This window comes from Sander lucioperca, chromosome 8 (genome assembly GCF_008315115.2).
Source record: "Sander lucioperca isolate FBNREF2018 chromosome 8, SLUC_FBN_1.2, whole genome shotgun sequence".
Lineage (NCBI taxonomy): Eukaryota > Metazoa > Chordata > Actinopteri > Perciformes > Percidae > Sander > Sander lucioperca.
Genome location: NC_050180.1, coordinates 4,864,200 through 4,878,222, shown reverse-complemented (window position 1 = coordinate 4,878,222; position 14,023 = coordinate 4,864,200). Strand labels below are relative to the sequence as shown.

At 42.9% G+C, this 14,023-nt stretch overlaps 3 protein-coding genes across 7 annotated transcripts in view; all 3 read right to left on the bottom strand.

The window, feature by feature from the left end:
• Positions 1-6,239, bottom strand: part of col6a3 (collagen, type VI, alpha 3) — a 54,535-nt gene extending 48,296 nt beyond the window's left edge. For 4 of the 5 annotated variants that reach the window (XM_036004427.1, XM_036004429.1, XM_036004428.1 and 1 more), the window contains exons 1-8: positions 5,981-6,239; positions 5,148-5,747; positions 4,307-4,900; positions 3,476-4,075; positions 2,635-3,228; positions 1,804-2,403; positions 963-1,556; positions 132-731 (exon numbers count right to left, since the gene is read on the bottom strand). In XM_036004427.1, the coding sequence (XP_035860320.1) occupies positions 132-731; positions 963-1,556; positions 1,804-2,403; positions 2,635-3,228; positions 3,476-4,075; positions 4,307-4,900; positions 5,148-5,747; positions 5,981-6,239 (4,441 nt within the window). The remainder of the gene's footprint in view (positions 1-131; positions 732-962; positions 1,557-1,803; positions 2,404-2,634; positions 3,229-3,475; positions 4,076-4,306; positions 4,901-5,147; positions 5,748-5,980) is intronic. The other variant, XM_036004431.1, reaches the window with a different exon arrangement.
• Positions 6,240-8,167: 1,928 nt separating this feature from the next.
• Positions 8,168-10,312, bottom strand: LOC118495613 (collagen alpha-3(VI) chain-like). The gene is made up of 2 exons (XM_036004434.1): positions 9,667-10,312; positions 8,168-9,534 (listed from the first exon to the last, which is right to left on the bottom strand). The coding sequence occupies exons 1-2, from the start codon at positions 10,151-10,153 to the stop codon at positions 8,924-8,926; spliced, it is 1,098 nt and encodes a 365-aa protein (XP_035860327.1). The 5' UTR covers positions 10,154-10,312; the 3' UTR covers positions 8,168-8,923.
• A 68-nt stretch (positions 10,313-10,380) lies between these two features.
• LOC116043134 (collagen alpha-3(VI) chain-like) lies at positions 10,381-12,690 on the bottom strand. Its single transcript, XM_036004433.1, has 3 exons — positions 12,028-12,690; positions 11,338-11,931; positions 10,381-11,015 (listed from the first exon to the last, which is right to left on the bottom strand). Exons 1-3 carry the CDS (start codon positions 12,551-12,553, stop codon positions 10,390-10,392), a joined length of 1,746 nt encoding a protein of 581 aa, XP_035860326.1. The 5' UTR covers positions 12,554-12,690; the 3' UTR covers positions 10,381-10,389.
• Between the last annotated feature and the right edge of the window lie 1,333 nt (positions 12,691-14,023).

Below are 14,023 nucleotides of genomic sequence, written 5' to 3'. Positions count from 1 at the left end.
TAAAAAGAAGGAAAGCACACCCCCGCCTATATTTAAATGCGCTTAACACATTGCACTTCATTTATTCCCCTCAGTGGAGGTAAAACAAGTCAGCCTTTTAGGCCAGCATGAGGCCGTGCACGTTAACATACCAAGTACAGTTGGTAATTCTGGGGTGACGTCAATGACCACAGAGTCCACTGCGGACTGAAGTTGCTGTTGGATACTGGGAAGTTCAGTGAATTCAGACAAAGATAGAGCAGAACTGGCATCGTGGGATATCGTCTGCAGTTCTTTGCTATCAGAGCTCCTGGTTCCAATTGCAAAGGCCAAGACACCCAGCTGTTTGAGAGCAGAGGCCGGTGCATCAACACTGTCAGAAGACCTTCCACCACTTAGCAATATCAGGACCTGTGGAACTCCTTCCAGGCGCCTGCTTCCAGCAGAGGCTGTGAAGACATTATCTCTCAAGTACTGGAGAGCTGCTCCAGTGTTGAGGGGTCTTCCGCCTTTGTGCCTTAAAGCTCTGACAGTGTCAAGGATCTCGCCTTTTGTTTTGTACGTGTTCAGATAGAACTGGACAGCTGGATCTCTGCTGTACTGAACCACTGAGACACGGTCTTTGGTGTCATCCACACTTAGTTTCTCGACTAGTCTTTGGACAAAGTCTCGCATAGCTGGGAATCCAGTTCTAGTACCATCAGATCCATCCAACAAGATGACAACATCCCTTCCTGGTGGCTGTCTCTCCACTAAGGAATATAGAATTTCAGACATATTTAGCTTCATGTGTCAAACGTTTTCCTGTGCAAAAGTCAGATGATGAAAGCTAACCTCAACGTTTACAACATTTTCTTTATTAATGCTGGAACTGTTTTCTCAAAGTGGCACTGGCTGACCTATACTTAGTGAAATACTATTTAATTCAGTTCAATTTGCATCCTACCATGATCTTAGAATGTAAAAATTGTTCACTTTCTTACCAGTTACTGTTGGTGTCATGGGCGTGGCTCTCACCAGCACTGTGCTCATTACAGAGGAGAGCTGTTCTTGGACACTGGGGAGGTCAGTGAACTCCGACACTGATAGAGCATAACTAGGGTCATATGATATCTTCTGCAGCTCTCCACTGTCAGAGCTCCTTGTTCCAATGCCTATCACAAAGATGCCCTGCTGTTTGAGAGCAGAGGCTGGGGCATCTACATTGTCAAAAGACCTCCCACCATTTAGCAATATCAGGACCTGTGGAACTCCTTCCAGGCGCCTGCTTCCAGCAGAGGCTGTGAAGACATTATCTCTCAAGTACTGGAGAGCTGCTCCAGTGTTGAGGGGTCTTCCGCCTTTGTGCCTTAAAGCTCTGACAGTGTCAAGGATCTCGCCTTTTGTTTTGTACGTGTTCAGATAGAACTGGACTTCTGCATCTCTGCCGTACTGGACTACAGAGACACGGTCTTTGTTTTCTCCCACATTGAGTTTCTCCACCACTCTCTCAACAAAATCACGCATGGCAGGGAAGCCATACCTTGTGCTATCAGAACCATCCAGAAGGAATACGATATCTTTTTTGGCAGTGTCAACTGAGAAAAGACAGGAAGACAAAAATAAAGACATTTGCAAAAAGTAAGCTTGTGGACTAATCATCAAGTGGTGGGACTATATTTTTTAAAGCCCCTAGCACTGCCTACATCGATTTTAAAAAGAAGGAAAGCACACCCCCGCCTATATTTAAATGCGCTTAACACATTGCACTTCATTTATTCCCCTCAGTGGAGGTAAAACAAGTCAGCCTTTTAGGCCAGCAAGAGGCCGTGCACGTTAACATACCAAGTACAGTTGGTAATTCTGGGGTGACGTCAATGACCACAGAGTCCACTGCGGACTGAAGTTGCTGTTGGATACTGGGAAGTTCAGTGAATTCAGACAAAGATAGAGCAGAACTGGCATCGTGGGATATCGTCTGCAGTTCTTTGCTATCAGAGCTCCTTGTTCCAATGCCTATCACAAAGATGCCCTGCTGTTTGAGAGCAGAGGCTGGGGCATCTACATTGTCAAAAGACCTCCCACCATTTAGCAATATCAGGACCTGTGGAACTCCTTCCAGGTGCCTGCTTCCAGCAGAGGCTGTGAAGACATTATCTCTCAAGTACTGGAGAGCTGCTCCAGTGTTGAGGGGTCTTCCGCCTTTGTGCCTTAAAGCTCTGACAGTGTCAAGGATCTCGCCTTTTGTTTTGTACGTGTTCAGATAGAACTGGACAGCTGGATCTCTGCTGTACTGAACCACTGAGACACGGTCTTTGGTGTCATCCACACTTAGTTTCTCGACTAGTCTTTGGACAAAGTCTCGCATAGCTGGGAATCCAGTTCTAGTACCATCAGATCCATCCAACAAGATGACAACATCCCTTCCTGGTGGCTGTCTCTCCACTAAGGAATATAGAATTTCAGACATATTTAGCGTCATGTGTCAAACGTTTTCCTGTGCAAAAGTCAGATGATGAAAGCTAACCTCAACGTTTACAACATTTTCTTTATTAATGCTGGAACTGTTTTCTCAAAGTGGCACTGGCTGACCTATACTTAGTGAAATACTATTTAATACAGTTCAATTTGCATCCTACCATGATCTAAGAATGTAAAAATTGTTCACTTTCTTACCAGTTACTGTTGGTGTCATGGGCGTGGCCCTCACCAGCACTGTGCTCATTACAGAGGAGAGCTGTTCTTGGACACTGGGGAGGTCAGTGAACTCCGACACTGATAGAGCATAACTAGGGTCATATGATATCTTCTGCAGCTCTCCACTGTCAGAGCTCCTTGTTCCAATGCCTATCACAAAGATGCCCTGCTGTTTGAGAGCAGAGGCTGGGGCATCTACATTGTCAAAAGACCTCCCACCATTTAGCAGGATCAACATCTGTGGAACACCTTGCAGGCGCCTACTCCCGGAGGAGTTTGTAAAGACATTGTCCCTGACGTATTGGAGTGCGGCACCAGTGTTGAGAGGCCTGCCTCCTCTGTGTCTCAGCCCTCTGACCGAATCCACAATATCCTCTCTTGTGGTGTATGTTTTCAGATGGAAATGGACTTCTGCATCTCTGCCGTACTGGACTACAGAGACACGGTCTTTGTTTTCTCCCACATTGAGTTTGTCCACCACTCTCTCAACAAAATCACGCATGGCAGGGAAGCCATACCTTGTGCTATCAGAACCATCCAGAAGGAATACGATATCTTTTTTGGCAGTGTCAACTGAGAAAAGACAGGAAGACAAAAAATAAAGACATTTGCAAAAAGTAAGCTTGTGGACTAATCATCAAGTGGTGGACTATATTTTTTAAAGCCCCTAGCACTGCCTACATCGATTTTAAAAAGAAGGAAAGCACACCCCCGCCTATATTTAAATGCGCTTAACACATTGCACTTCATTTATTCCCCGCAGTGGAGGTAAAACAAGTAAGCCTTTTAGGCCAGCATGAGGCCGTGCACGTTAACATACCAAGTACAGTTGGTAATTCTGGGGTGACGTCAATGACCACAGAGTCCACTGCGGACTGAAGTTGCTGTTGGATACTGGGAAGTTCAGTGAATTCAGACAAAGATAGAGCAGAACTGGCATCGTGGGATATCGTCTGCAGTTCTTTGCTATCAGAGCTCCTGGTTCCAATTGCAAAGGCCAAGACACCCAGCTGTTTGAGAGCAGAGGCCGGTGCATCAACACTGTCAGAAGACCTTCCACCACTTAGCAATATCAGGACCTGTGGAACTCCTTCCAGGCGCCTGCTTCCAGCAGAGGCTGTGAAGACATTATCTCTCAAGTACTGGAGAGCTGCTCCAGTGTTGAGGGGTCTTCCGCCTTTGTGCCTTAAAGCTCTGACAGTGTCAAGGATCTCGCCTTTTGTTTTGTACGTGTTCAGATAGAACTGGACAGCTGGATCTCTGCTGTACTGAACCACTGAGACACGGTCTTTGGTGTCATCCACACTTAGTTTCTCGACTAGTCTTTGGACAAAGTCTCGCATAGCTGGGAATCCAGTTCTAGTACCATCAGATCCATCCAACAAGATGACAACATCCCTTCCTGGTGGCTGTCTCTCCACTAAGGAATATAGAATTTCAGACAAATTTAGCTTCACGTGTCAAACGTTTTCCTTTGCAAAAGTCAGATGATGAAAGCTAACCTCAACGTTTACAACATTTTCTTTATTAATGCTGGAACTGTTTTCTCAAAGTGGCACTGGCTGACCTATACTTAGTGAAATACTATTTAATACAGTTCAATTTGCATCCTACCATGATCTAAGAATGTAAAAATTGTTCACTTTCTTACCAGTTACTGTTGGTGTCATGGGCGTGGCCCTCACCAGCACTGTGCTCATTACAGAGGAGAGCTGTTCTTGGACACTGGGGAGGTCAGTGAACTCCGACACTGATAGAGCATAACTAGGGTCATATGATATCTTCTGCAGCTCTCCACTGTCAGAGCTCCTTGTTCCAATGCCTATCACAAAGATGCCCTGCTGTTTGAGATCAGAGGCTGGGGCATCTACATTGTCAAAAGACCTCCCACCATTTAGCAGGATCAACATCTGTGGAACACCTTGCAGGCGCCTACTCCCGGAGGAGTTTGTAAAGACATTGTCCCTGACGTATTGGAGTGCGGCACCAGTGTTGAGAGGCCTGCCTCCTCTGTGTCTCAGCCCTCTGACCGAATCCACAATATCCTCTCTTGTGGTGTATGTTTTCAGATAGAAATGGACTTCTGCATCTCTGCCGTACTGGACTACAGAGACACGGTCTTTGTTTTCTCCCACATTGAGTTTCTCCACCACTCTCTCAACAAAATCACGCATGGCAGGGAAGCCATACCTTGTGCTATCAGAACCATCCAGAAGGAATACGATATCTTTTTTGGCAGTGTCAACTGAGAAAAGACAGGAAGACAAAAAATAAAGACATTTGCAAAAAGTAAGCTTGTGGACTAATCATCAAGTGGTGGACTATATTTTTTAAAGCCCCTAGCACTGCCTACATCGATTTTAAAAAGAAGGAAAGCACACCCCCGCCTATATTTAAATGCGCTTAACACATTGCACTTCATTTATTCCCCTCAGTGGAGGTAAAACAAGTCAGCCTTTTAGGCCAGCAAGAGGCCGTGCACGTTAACATACCAAGTACAGTTGGTAATTCTGGGGTGACGTCAATGACCACAGAGTCCACTGCGGACTGAAGTTGCTGTTGGATACTGGGAAGTTCAGTGAATTCAGACAAAGATAGAGCAGAACTGGCATCGTGGGATATCGTCTGCAGTTCTTTGCTATCAGAGCTCCTGGTTCCAATTGCAAAGGCCAAGACACCCAGCTGTTTGAGAGCAGAGGCCGGTGCATCAACACTGTCAGAAGACCTTCCACCACTTAGCAATATCAGGACCTGTGGAACTCCTTCCAGGCGCCTGCTTCCAGCAGAGGCTGTGAAGACATTATCTCTCAAGTACTGGAGAGCTGCTCCAGTGTTGAGGGGTCTTCCGCCTTTGTGCCTTAAAGCTCTGACAGTGTCAAGGATCTCGCCTTTTGTTTTGTACGTGTTCAGATAGAACTGGACAGCTGGATCTCTGCTGTACTGAACCACTGAGACACGGTCTTTGGTGTCATCCACACTTAGTTTCTCGACTAGTCTTTGGACAAAGTCTCGCATAGCTGGGAATCCAGTTCTAGTACCATCAGATCCATCCAACAAGATGACAACATCCCTTCCTGGTGGCTGTCTCTCCACTAAGGAATATAGAATTTCAGACATATTTAGCTTCATGTGTCAAACGTTTTCCTGTGCAAAAGTCAGATGATGAAAGCTAACCTCAACGTTTACAACATTTTCTTTATTAATGCTGGAACAACTGTTATGCCAATGTGGCACTGGCTGACCTATACTTAGTGAAATACTATTAATTCAGTTCAATTTGCATCCTACCATGATCTTAGAATGTAAAAATTGTTCACTTTCTTACCAGTTACTGTTGGTGTCATGGGCGTGGCCCTCACCAGCACTGTGCTCATTACAGAGGAGAGCTGTTCTTGGACACTGGGGAGGTCAGTGAACTCCGACACTGATAGAGCATAACTAGGGTCATATGATATCTTCTGCAGCTCTCCACTGTCAGAGCTCCTTGTTCCAATGCCTATCACAAAGATGCCCTGCTGTTTGAGAGCAGAGGCTGGGGCATCTACATTGTCAAAAGACCTCCCACCATTTAGCAGGATCAACATCTGTGTGAACACCTTGCGGCGCCTACTCCCGGAGGAGTTGTAAAGACATGTGTCCCTGACGTATTTGGAGGGCGGCACCAGTGTTGAGAGGCTGCCTCCTCTGTGTCTCAGCCCTCTGACCGAATCCACAATATCCTCTCTTGGGTGTATGTTTTCAGATAGAAATGGACTTCTGCATCTCTGCTCGTACTGGACTACAGAGACACGGTCCTTTGTTTTCTCCCACATTGAGTTTCTCCACCACTCTCTCAACAAAATCACGCATGGCAGGGAAGCCATACCTTGTGCTATCGAACCATCCAGAAGGAATACGATATCTTTTTTGGCAGTGTCACTGAGAAAAGACAGGAAGACAAAAAATAAGACATTTGCAAAGGTACGCTTGTGGGACTAATCATCAAGTGGTGGACTATATTTTTTAAAGCCCTAGCACTGCCTACATCGATTTTAAAAGAAGGCAAGCACCCCCCGCCTATATTTAAATGCGCCTAACACATTGCACTTCATTTATTCCCCTCAGTGGAGGTAAAACAAGTCAGCCTTTTAGGCCAGCAGAGGGCCGGGCACGTAACATACCAAGTACAGTTGGTAATTCTGGGGTGACGTCAATGACCACAGAGTCCACTGCGGACTGAAGTTGCTGTTGGATACTGGGAAGTTCAGTGAATTCAGACAAAGATAGAGCAGAACTGGCATCGTGGGATATCGTCTGCAGTTCTTTGCTATCAGAGCTCCTGGTTCCAATTGCAAAGGCCAAGACACCCAGCTGTTTGAGAGCAGAGGCCGGTGCATCAACACTGTCAGAAGACCTTCCACACTTAGCAATATCAGGACCTGTGGAACTCCTTCCAGCGCCTGCTTCCAGCAGAGGCTGTGAAGACATTATCTCTCAAGTACTGGAGAGCTGCTCCAGTGTTGAGGGGTCTTCCGCCTTTGTGCCTTAAAGCTCTGACAGTGTCAAGGATCTCGCCTTTTGTTTTGTACGTGTTCAGATAGAACTGGACAGCTGGATCTCTGCTGTACTGAACCACTGAGACACGGTCTTTGGTGTCATCCACACTTAGTTTCTCGACTAGTCTTTGGACAAAGTCTCGCATAGCTGGGAATCCAGTTCTAGTACCATCAGATCCATCCAACAAGATGACAACATCCCTTCCTGGTGGCTGTCTCTCCACTAGGAATATAGAATTTCAGACATATTTAGCTTCATGTGTCAAACGTTTTCCTGTGCAAAAGTCAGATGATGAAAGCTAACCTCAACGTTACAACATTTTCTTTATTAATGCTGGAACTGTTTTCTCAAAGTGGCACTGGCTGACCTATACTTAGTGAAATACTATTCAATACAGTTCAATTTGCATCCTACCATGATCTTAGAATGTAAAAATTGTTCACTTAATGCTGGAACAACTGTTATGCCAATGTGGCACTGGCTTTTTACAGTGGCAGAGCTGATGTAAGAATGTTTGACTCCCCTGACTTTTTTCTGTACAGCAATTGCACATTAAATACTGATTCTGCATGGAATGCCATTTCTTTCAATATTCAAAAATTTTAGCATAAATACATAAATAAGCTCTCATTCAAAATTCACATCACATCTGTATGCCGAACTAGGCAAAAAGTTTGTTATATCATTGTATTTTATATGACAGGGTTGGGTGGTCTTCTCTGCAAGAAAGACGTGATACTCACTGGTATTTCTTTATCTTTAAAACATCTGACATTATACAACTGCTTTGTCACTCAGAGGAACCTAATTAGACTTGCTCTGCTGACTGGCAAAAGAAAAACTGTCTCTTCCCTTTTCATCACTTTGCTCTGTTAACAACAATAGATATATGTTGTATGATGTTAATAATATACAGTATTAACATCTTAATTATGTATTCAATAATGATTAAAATAATCTAAAATCTTACCTGTTATAGTTTCCTTCTCATCCCCCATTTGAGTAAGATGACTCATCAAACTTTGTTGAATACCAGAAAGATTTACAAAATCAGGGACTGAGTAAGCATGATTTGGGTCAGAAGATATGACTTGCATCTCAGCTGAATTTGACATTCTTGACCCAATTGCAAATATGATAACCCCTGCAGCCTTGAGCATACTTGCTGGGCCTCGTGGAGAATCTCTAGATCTCCCACCAGCCAACATAACAAGTATCTGCTTGGCACCTTCATGATGTCGGCCTCCAGCATTTGAAACAAAGACATTATTCCTCACAAACTGCAGTGCCGCTCCAATATACTGAGGCCTTCCGCCTTTTGGTTTTAAGCTTGCGACATGCTTAAGAACATCATCTTTTGTGTTGTAAGTATTCAGATTGAAATTGAGTTCAGCATTGTTGCTATACTGTACAACAGCAACTTTATCTTTTCCTTGGTTCAAGTCAAAGCTCTCAACAATTTTTGCAACAAATTCACTTATAGCAGAGAATCGACTCCTGACATCATCAGATCCATCAATGAGAAAGACAATATCTCTATTCATACTGGAGCTTGAACCTAGAAAATTCCACATTCATGTAAATTGTGTTAGTTAACAATTCCACAGAAATCTGATTTTCTGAAATACATGCAGTTTACAGGGTTTGAATATATACAGATTTTATTAGATGTGCCTAGTAATAACATTCATTGAAGATAAAGTATAAAGTTAAATTAATTAATATTTATTTGTTACTCACCTACACCAGGGCTGACAGTGCCTTTGTGAGATGCAATGTCTGAGAGCAACTGTTGTCTTACAAGAAGAAAGTCAGACGTATCATTGATTAAATACTGCACCCTAGAACTGTGTGCTAATTGCTCCATCGCCAGCCTATCTGCACCATTCACTCCAACACTGAAAATGACAATTCCAGCATTTCTCAGTCTGTCCACTGGACCTAAGACGTCATCTTCTGACTTTCTCCCACTTAATAGAATCAGTATCTGTTGGACTCCCTGCTGGGCTCTGCCTCCAGATGAAGCAGTGAACACATTGTTCTTCACATAATCAAGGGCTACGCCTGTGTTCACAGTGAATCCTCCTTTCAGTTTCACATTGTTCAAGTGACTCAAGACATCGTCTTTTAGTGAGTGAGTGTTCAGGAGAAAATCAGTTGTGGGCTCTGTGCTGTACTGAATCAAAGCAATTTGTACTTTGTTTGGCCCAATTTCTAGTTGCATGACAAGCTCTTTGACAAAATCCAAAATTTGTCTTTCACTTGCTCGCATATCATCAGAACCATCAAGGAGAAAAACAACATCGGCACTCTGGAGTTCTAATTCTGGAATTGTGGAAGTGTCTGAAATGGATACAAACATTTTACAAAACCATATTTGCTGTAGAAAGAAACATACCCATGGTATACAGTCTTACAACTTTTATTTCCATGTAGAAAACATCTCTAAAATGCTAATTATTTTCTAGGGCTTACCAGGAATGTCAGTTGTTTCTTGAGCACCGCTCAATGTAGCTTTTACAGATGGATGGATGCTTTGCAGATTGTGAAAGCTTGTAACATGAAAATTATGTGCTGGCGTGAAAGAGATTGTTTGCATTTCCAACGTATCAGCATTCTCTGTTCCAAAAGTAAAAGTCTTTATCCCATTTCCTTTGAGAGATTGTGCTGGTCCTCTGACATCATCCCCTGATCTTCCACCACTAAATACATACAGATATTGAGGGACTGATTCTGCACGTCTGCCTCCAACTGAAGCAGCAAAGACATTGTCTCTGACAAACTCCAGTGCTTTGCCAATGTTGAGGGGTCTCCCCAACTTATGCCTTATTGTTCTTATGGAATTGAGCACATCGTTCTTGGATGAGTAGGAATTCAGGTAAAAATTGACTGTGGCATCACGGCTGTATTGAACAACAGCCACTCGGTCTCTGTTCTCATCTAGATTTAAACTTTCAACCATTTTTTCAACAAAGCCTCGTATCTCTTCAAAACCATCGCGTGAGTCATATGATCCATCAATAAGAAATACTATATCATGTTTCTCAGAATCTGTAACAAAGACAAAAGTTGGAGAAACAAAGGCAATGTGATTTTCTGCAGGTAACCGGCAAACCGCTACAGTGATAGTCCCCAATAATTCATGAAAATCATTTCAGTCCATTTTTAGTCCATTCCTCTTTTCTCATTACTACATGTTTAAGCTAAAAGGTTAAAACATTGCATCTTACCAAAAACATTTTTGGGAGTGGTTTGCTCTACATGGTGTGAAGCATCTCTTAACAATGACAACACATCCTGCTTAGCAGTATGAAGCGCCTCATAATCAATAATAGAGATCGCATAATTAGGTTCATGAGATATTGTCTGCATCTCTAGGGTGTCAGCGTCAGTTGTTCCAATGGCAATTGAAATGACACCAGTCTCTTTCAGCATTCTGACTGGAGTTCTTATGTCATCTCCAGATCTTCCACCACTTAGTAGTATGAGTATCTGTGGAACTCCTTCAACAAGTCTACTTCCTGAGTCAGAAGTAAAGACATGTTCCCTTACATACTGGAGAGCTGCTCCAATATTATGAGGATAACCTCCCTTGTGACTGAGGCCTCTTACTCCATCAAGAACCTCATCCTCTGTTGAGTAACGTCTCAAGTTAAAATCAGTCTCCACTGTGTTGCTGTACTGGACCACAGCGACGTGATCTTTGTTTGCATCAATGTTTAGGTCCGCCACTATTCTCTGCACAAAATCTTTAATATCTGGGAATCTTTGCTGAGAACCATCAGAACCATCGAGCAGAAAAACAATGTCTCTTCTGTTGGGATCTGTAATCACACAGGCATTTAAACAAACTGATACAAATTACGATGAAAAGTGTTTTATTCCTGCAAATGTTCAATAACCCTGTGTGCACAACTTGCTCTACTATTTTAGAGGACCATCTTTGTTGACACAATCCCAATCACTGGAACAGTGCTAAAACAACATGAGAAAAGCCTAAAACAGTCATTGTGCCCAAAAGGGCACTAGTCTGTTACTGTCCATCATTAACCATCATATGGAATGAATGACTTGAGGTCCACGTCAATCTGATAATGTGTGAAGTTGTGCACACGGCATACAACGTGAAGTCATCACATGTCTTACCATACAATGCCGGTTTGACAGCAGGGGTCTCGCTCTTCTTGATGACAGAAAATATTTGTTGTTCAATGCCTGACAGATCACTGGAGTCTGCAGCAAAGAAAGCATGACTGGCTTCCTGTGAAATAGATTGAATTTCAAGGGTATCTGCATTCTTTGTTCCCACTACACATACCATAACACCCATTCCTCTCAAGTTTTCTGCAGCATTTCTGACATCATCACTGGAACGTCCACCAGTTAAGAGAACCAGAATCTGAGGGACACCCTGTTGGTGCCTACTTCCAGAGGAGGCGGTAAAAATATTATCCTTGACAAAATGAAGGGCTGCACCAGTATTGAGGGGCGTGCCTCCTTTATACCTGACACTTTGCACATTGGCAGCAACATCCTGCTGTGTTTTGTATGTGTTTAGAAAAAATTCAACAGAAGGTGTTCTGCTGTATTGCACCACTGAAACATGATCTTTGTTCTCATCCACATTGAATTTGTCCACCATTGTCTCAACAAAGCCAAGTATTGCCTTAAAGTCACTTTGCATTTCATCCGAAGAATCCAGTAAAAATACAATATCGCGTTGAATGGATTCAGTTTGATCTGTGACAGACACAAAGATTATGCTCAGTAAGTTACACATAAAGTTATCCAATAGTAGAAAAAAATATTATGACTAAGATAGATAGATATTCTTACCCAATACATTGTGTGATTTTAGTCTTGGCTGCTGTCGAGGCACCCTTTTCACAAATGACACAAGTTGTTGATGGATGCTACCCATATCATCAAACCGAAGCACAGAGAAAGCATAGGAAGGGTTATATGCAATCATTTGGAGCTCGAGTATGTCTGCATTTCTCGTTCCCACACAGAATGGAACAACTTTGTCCTGTTTTAGAGCGGCAGCGGCACTTGCAACATCATCTTGAGATCTTCCCCCATTCAACAGAATCAATATCTGAGGGACACCGTCTTGATGCCGACTCCCAGAGGAATCAGTGAAAGCATTTTTCCTCACATAGTCGAGAGCTGCCCCAGTGTTGAGGGGTTTGCCCCCTTTATGGTTTAACTGCTGGACAGCAGCAAGAACATTTTGTTTTTCTTTGTAGGTGTTCAAACTGAAATGTGTCTGTGGATCTCTGCTATACTGGACCACAGACACACGGTCTTTGTTCTCACCAACACTGAGTGTTTCTACCACTCTTTGGACAAAACTTTTCATTGCTGGGAAGCCACTCTGTGTGTCATCTGACCCATCCAATAGAAACACTACGTCTCTTTGAGGGGACTCTAATTCAACTAAAACAGAATAGGAAAATCTTGTTTAATAATCAGACATATCATACATAAGTTAAAATATTATTGTCATCATTACACATTAGATGGTTGGTAAAGCCAGAAGAGCTGGTAATCAAAATTCAAACTAATAACTGCGGTAAACAAGGTGTTAGATGAAAGAACATTTAAAAAAAACTGGTAGAAAAAGTAATTATTGAGAAACATGGAAATAACTACAAGATAAGAGGCATATTCTTCTTTCACAAATGAAAGATGTAGAAAGCTGAAAAAGATTTCAAAATTCTTCTTTAACTTCAAATATACGATCAATGATGTGATTATCATTGGCTCAAGAAAGAGCTTAAGAATAGAAAGAAAGGACATTTCCTGATGTGGGGCTGTCAAGAAAAGACTCGCCCCAAGGTACAAGAAGAAGGATGAGAGCCAAACAAGAAACAGCGTAACAAGGAAGTTGCCGCTAGCCAGTGGAGACAGTTTGAGAAACATGAAACTGATCAACTGACATTTTTCAGAAGATGATGCAGTTTCATTGCAATTCAAACTATTAAAGACCAAGTGTATTAAACCATAGCCATAAGAGGAGTCAGTTTGATTCATTCTCAAATATGAATCTGTGACACTTCTTACCTACAATAGTGGGAGGCTCAATTTGTATTTCAGCCTGGACAAATGCAGCTATCTCCGGCTGAATGGACAAAAGTTCACCAAAGACAGGAAGGTTGAAAAGAAATCTGGAGGAGAAGGCAATTTTTTGAAGCTCATCCTGTTTAGTGTTTTTCATTCCAATGGCGAAAGACAGAACCCCGTTTTGTTTTATGTCTAATGCTGCTCCTGAAACATCATCATTGGATTTTCCACCTGTCAGTAAAAGCAGAATCTGAGGGACTCCCTCAAGGTGTCTACTCCCAGATGAAGCAGTGAAAATATGGTCTCGCACAAACTGTAGAGCAGCTCCAGTATTCCGAGTTCTTCCTCCTTTATGGCGGAGACTTCTCACAGCATAGATGATGGCCTTTTTTAATCTGTGAGTTTTTAGATTGAAATAAACTGTGGTGTCATTACTATACTGTATGACGGCCACTCGAACCTTGTCTTCGCCAATGTCCAGCTCTTCCACCATTCTTCTGATGAACTCACGAATAGCTGGTAGTCCATTTCTGGAGTCATCTGACCCATCAAGGAGAAACACTATGTCCCTCTTATTGCTCCCTGTGCCAACGAGGTAATACATGGATAGATAAAAAGAGAATTCACGGACTGTGCGTTCAAGACTTTTCTACGCTGCATTTTTATCAGCATGAGCAAGCTCAGAGAATGAGCACTGAAAGAAAGATGAGCCACTTCTCTGAAAGTGGTATTTCAAGCAGAACTTCTAAAGAACCATCTTTTTATC

Bases quoted from the DNA above. Each gene is read 5' to 3' on its own strand.
- LOC118495613 (XM_036004434.1), bottom strand. From the start codon at position 10,153: ATGGTTGAAAGTTTAAATCTAGATGAGAACAGAGACCGAGTGGCTGTT. The intron at 9,535-9,666 runs GTAAGCCCTAGA...TATCCATTTCAG, and splicing joins AGAAACAACTGACATTCCTG to ACACTTCCACAATTCCAGAA.
- LOC116043134 (XM_036004433.1), bottom strand. From the start codon at position 12,553: ATGAAAAGTTTTGTCCAAAGAGTGGTAGAAACACTCAGTGTTGGTGAG. The intron at 11,932-12,027 runs GTAAGAATATCT...TGTCTGTCACAG, and splicing joins AAAATCACACAATGTATTGG to ATCAAACTGAATCCATTCAA. The intron at 11,016-11,337 runs GTAAGACATGTG...GTGTGATTACAG, and splicing joins TGTCAAACCGGCATTGTATG to ATCCCAACAGAAGAGACATT.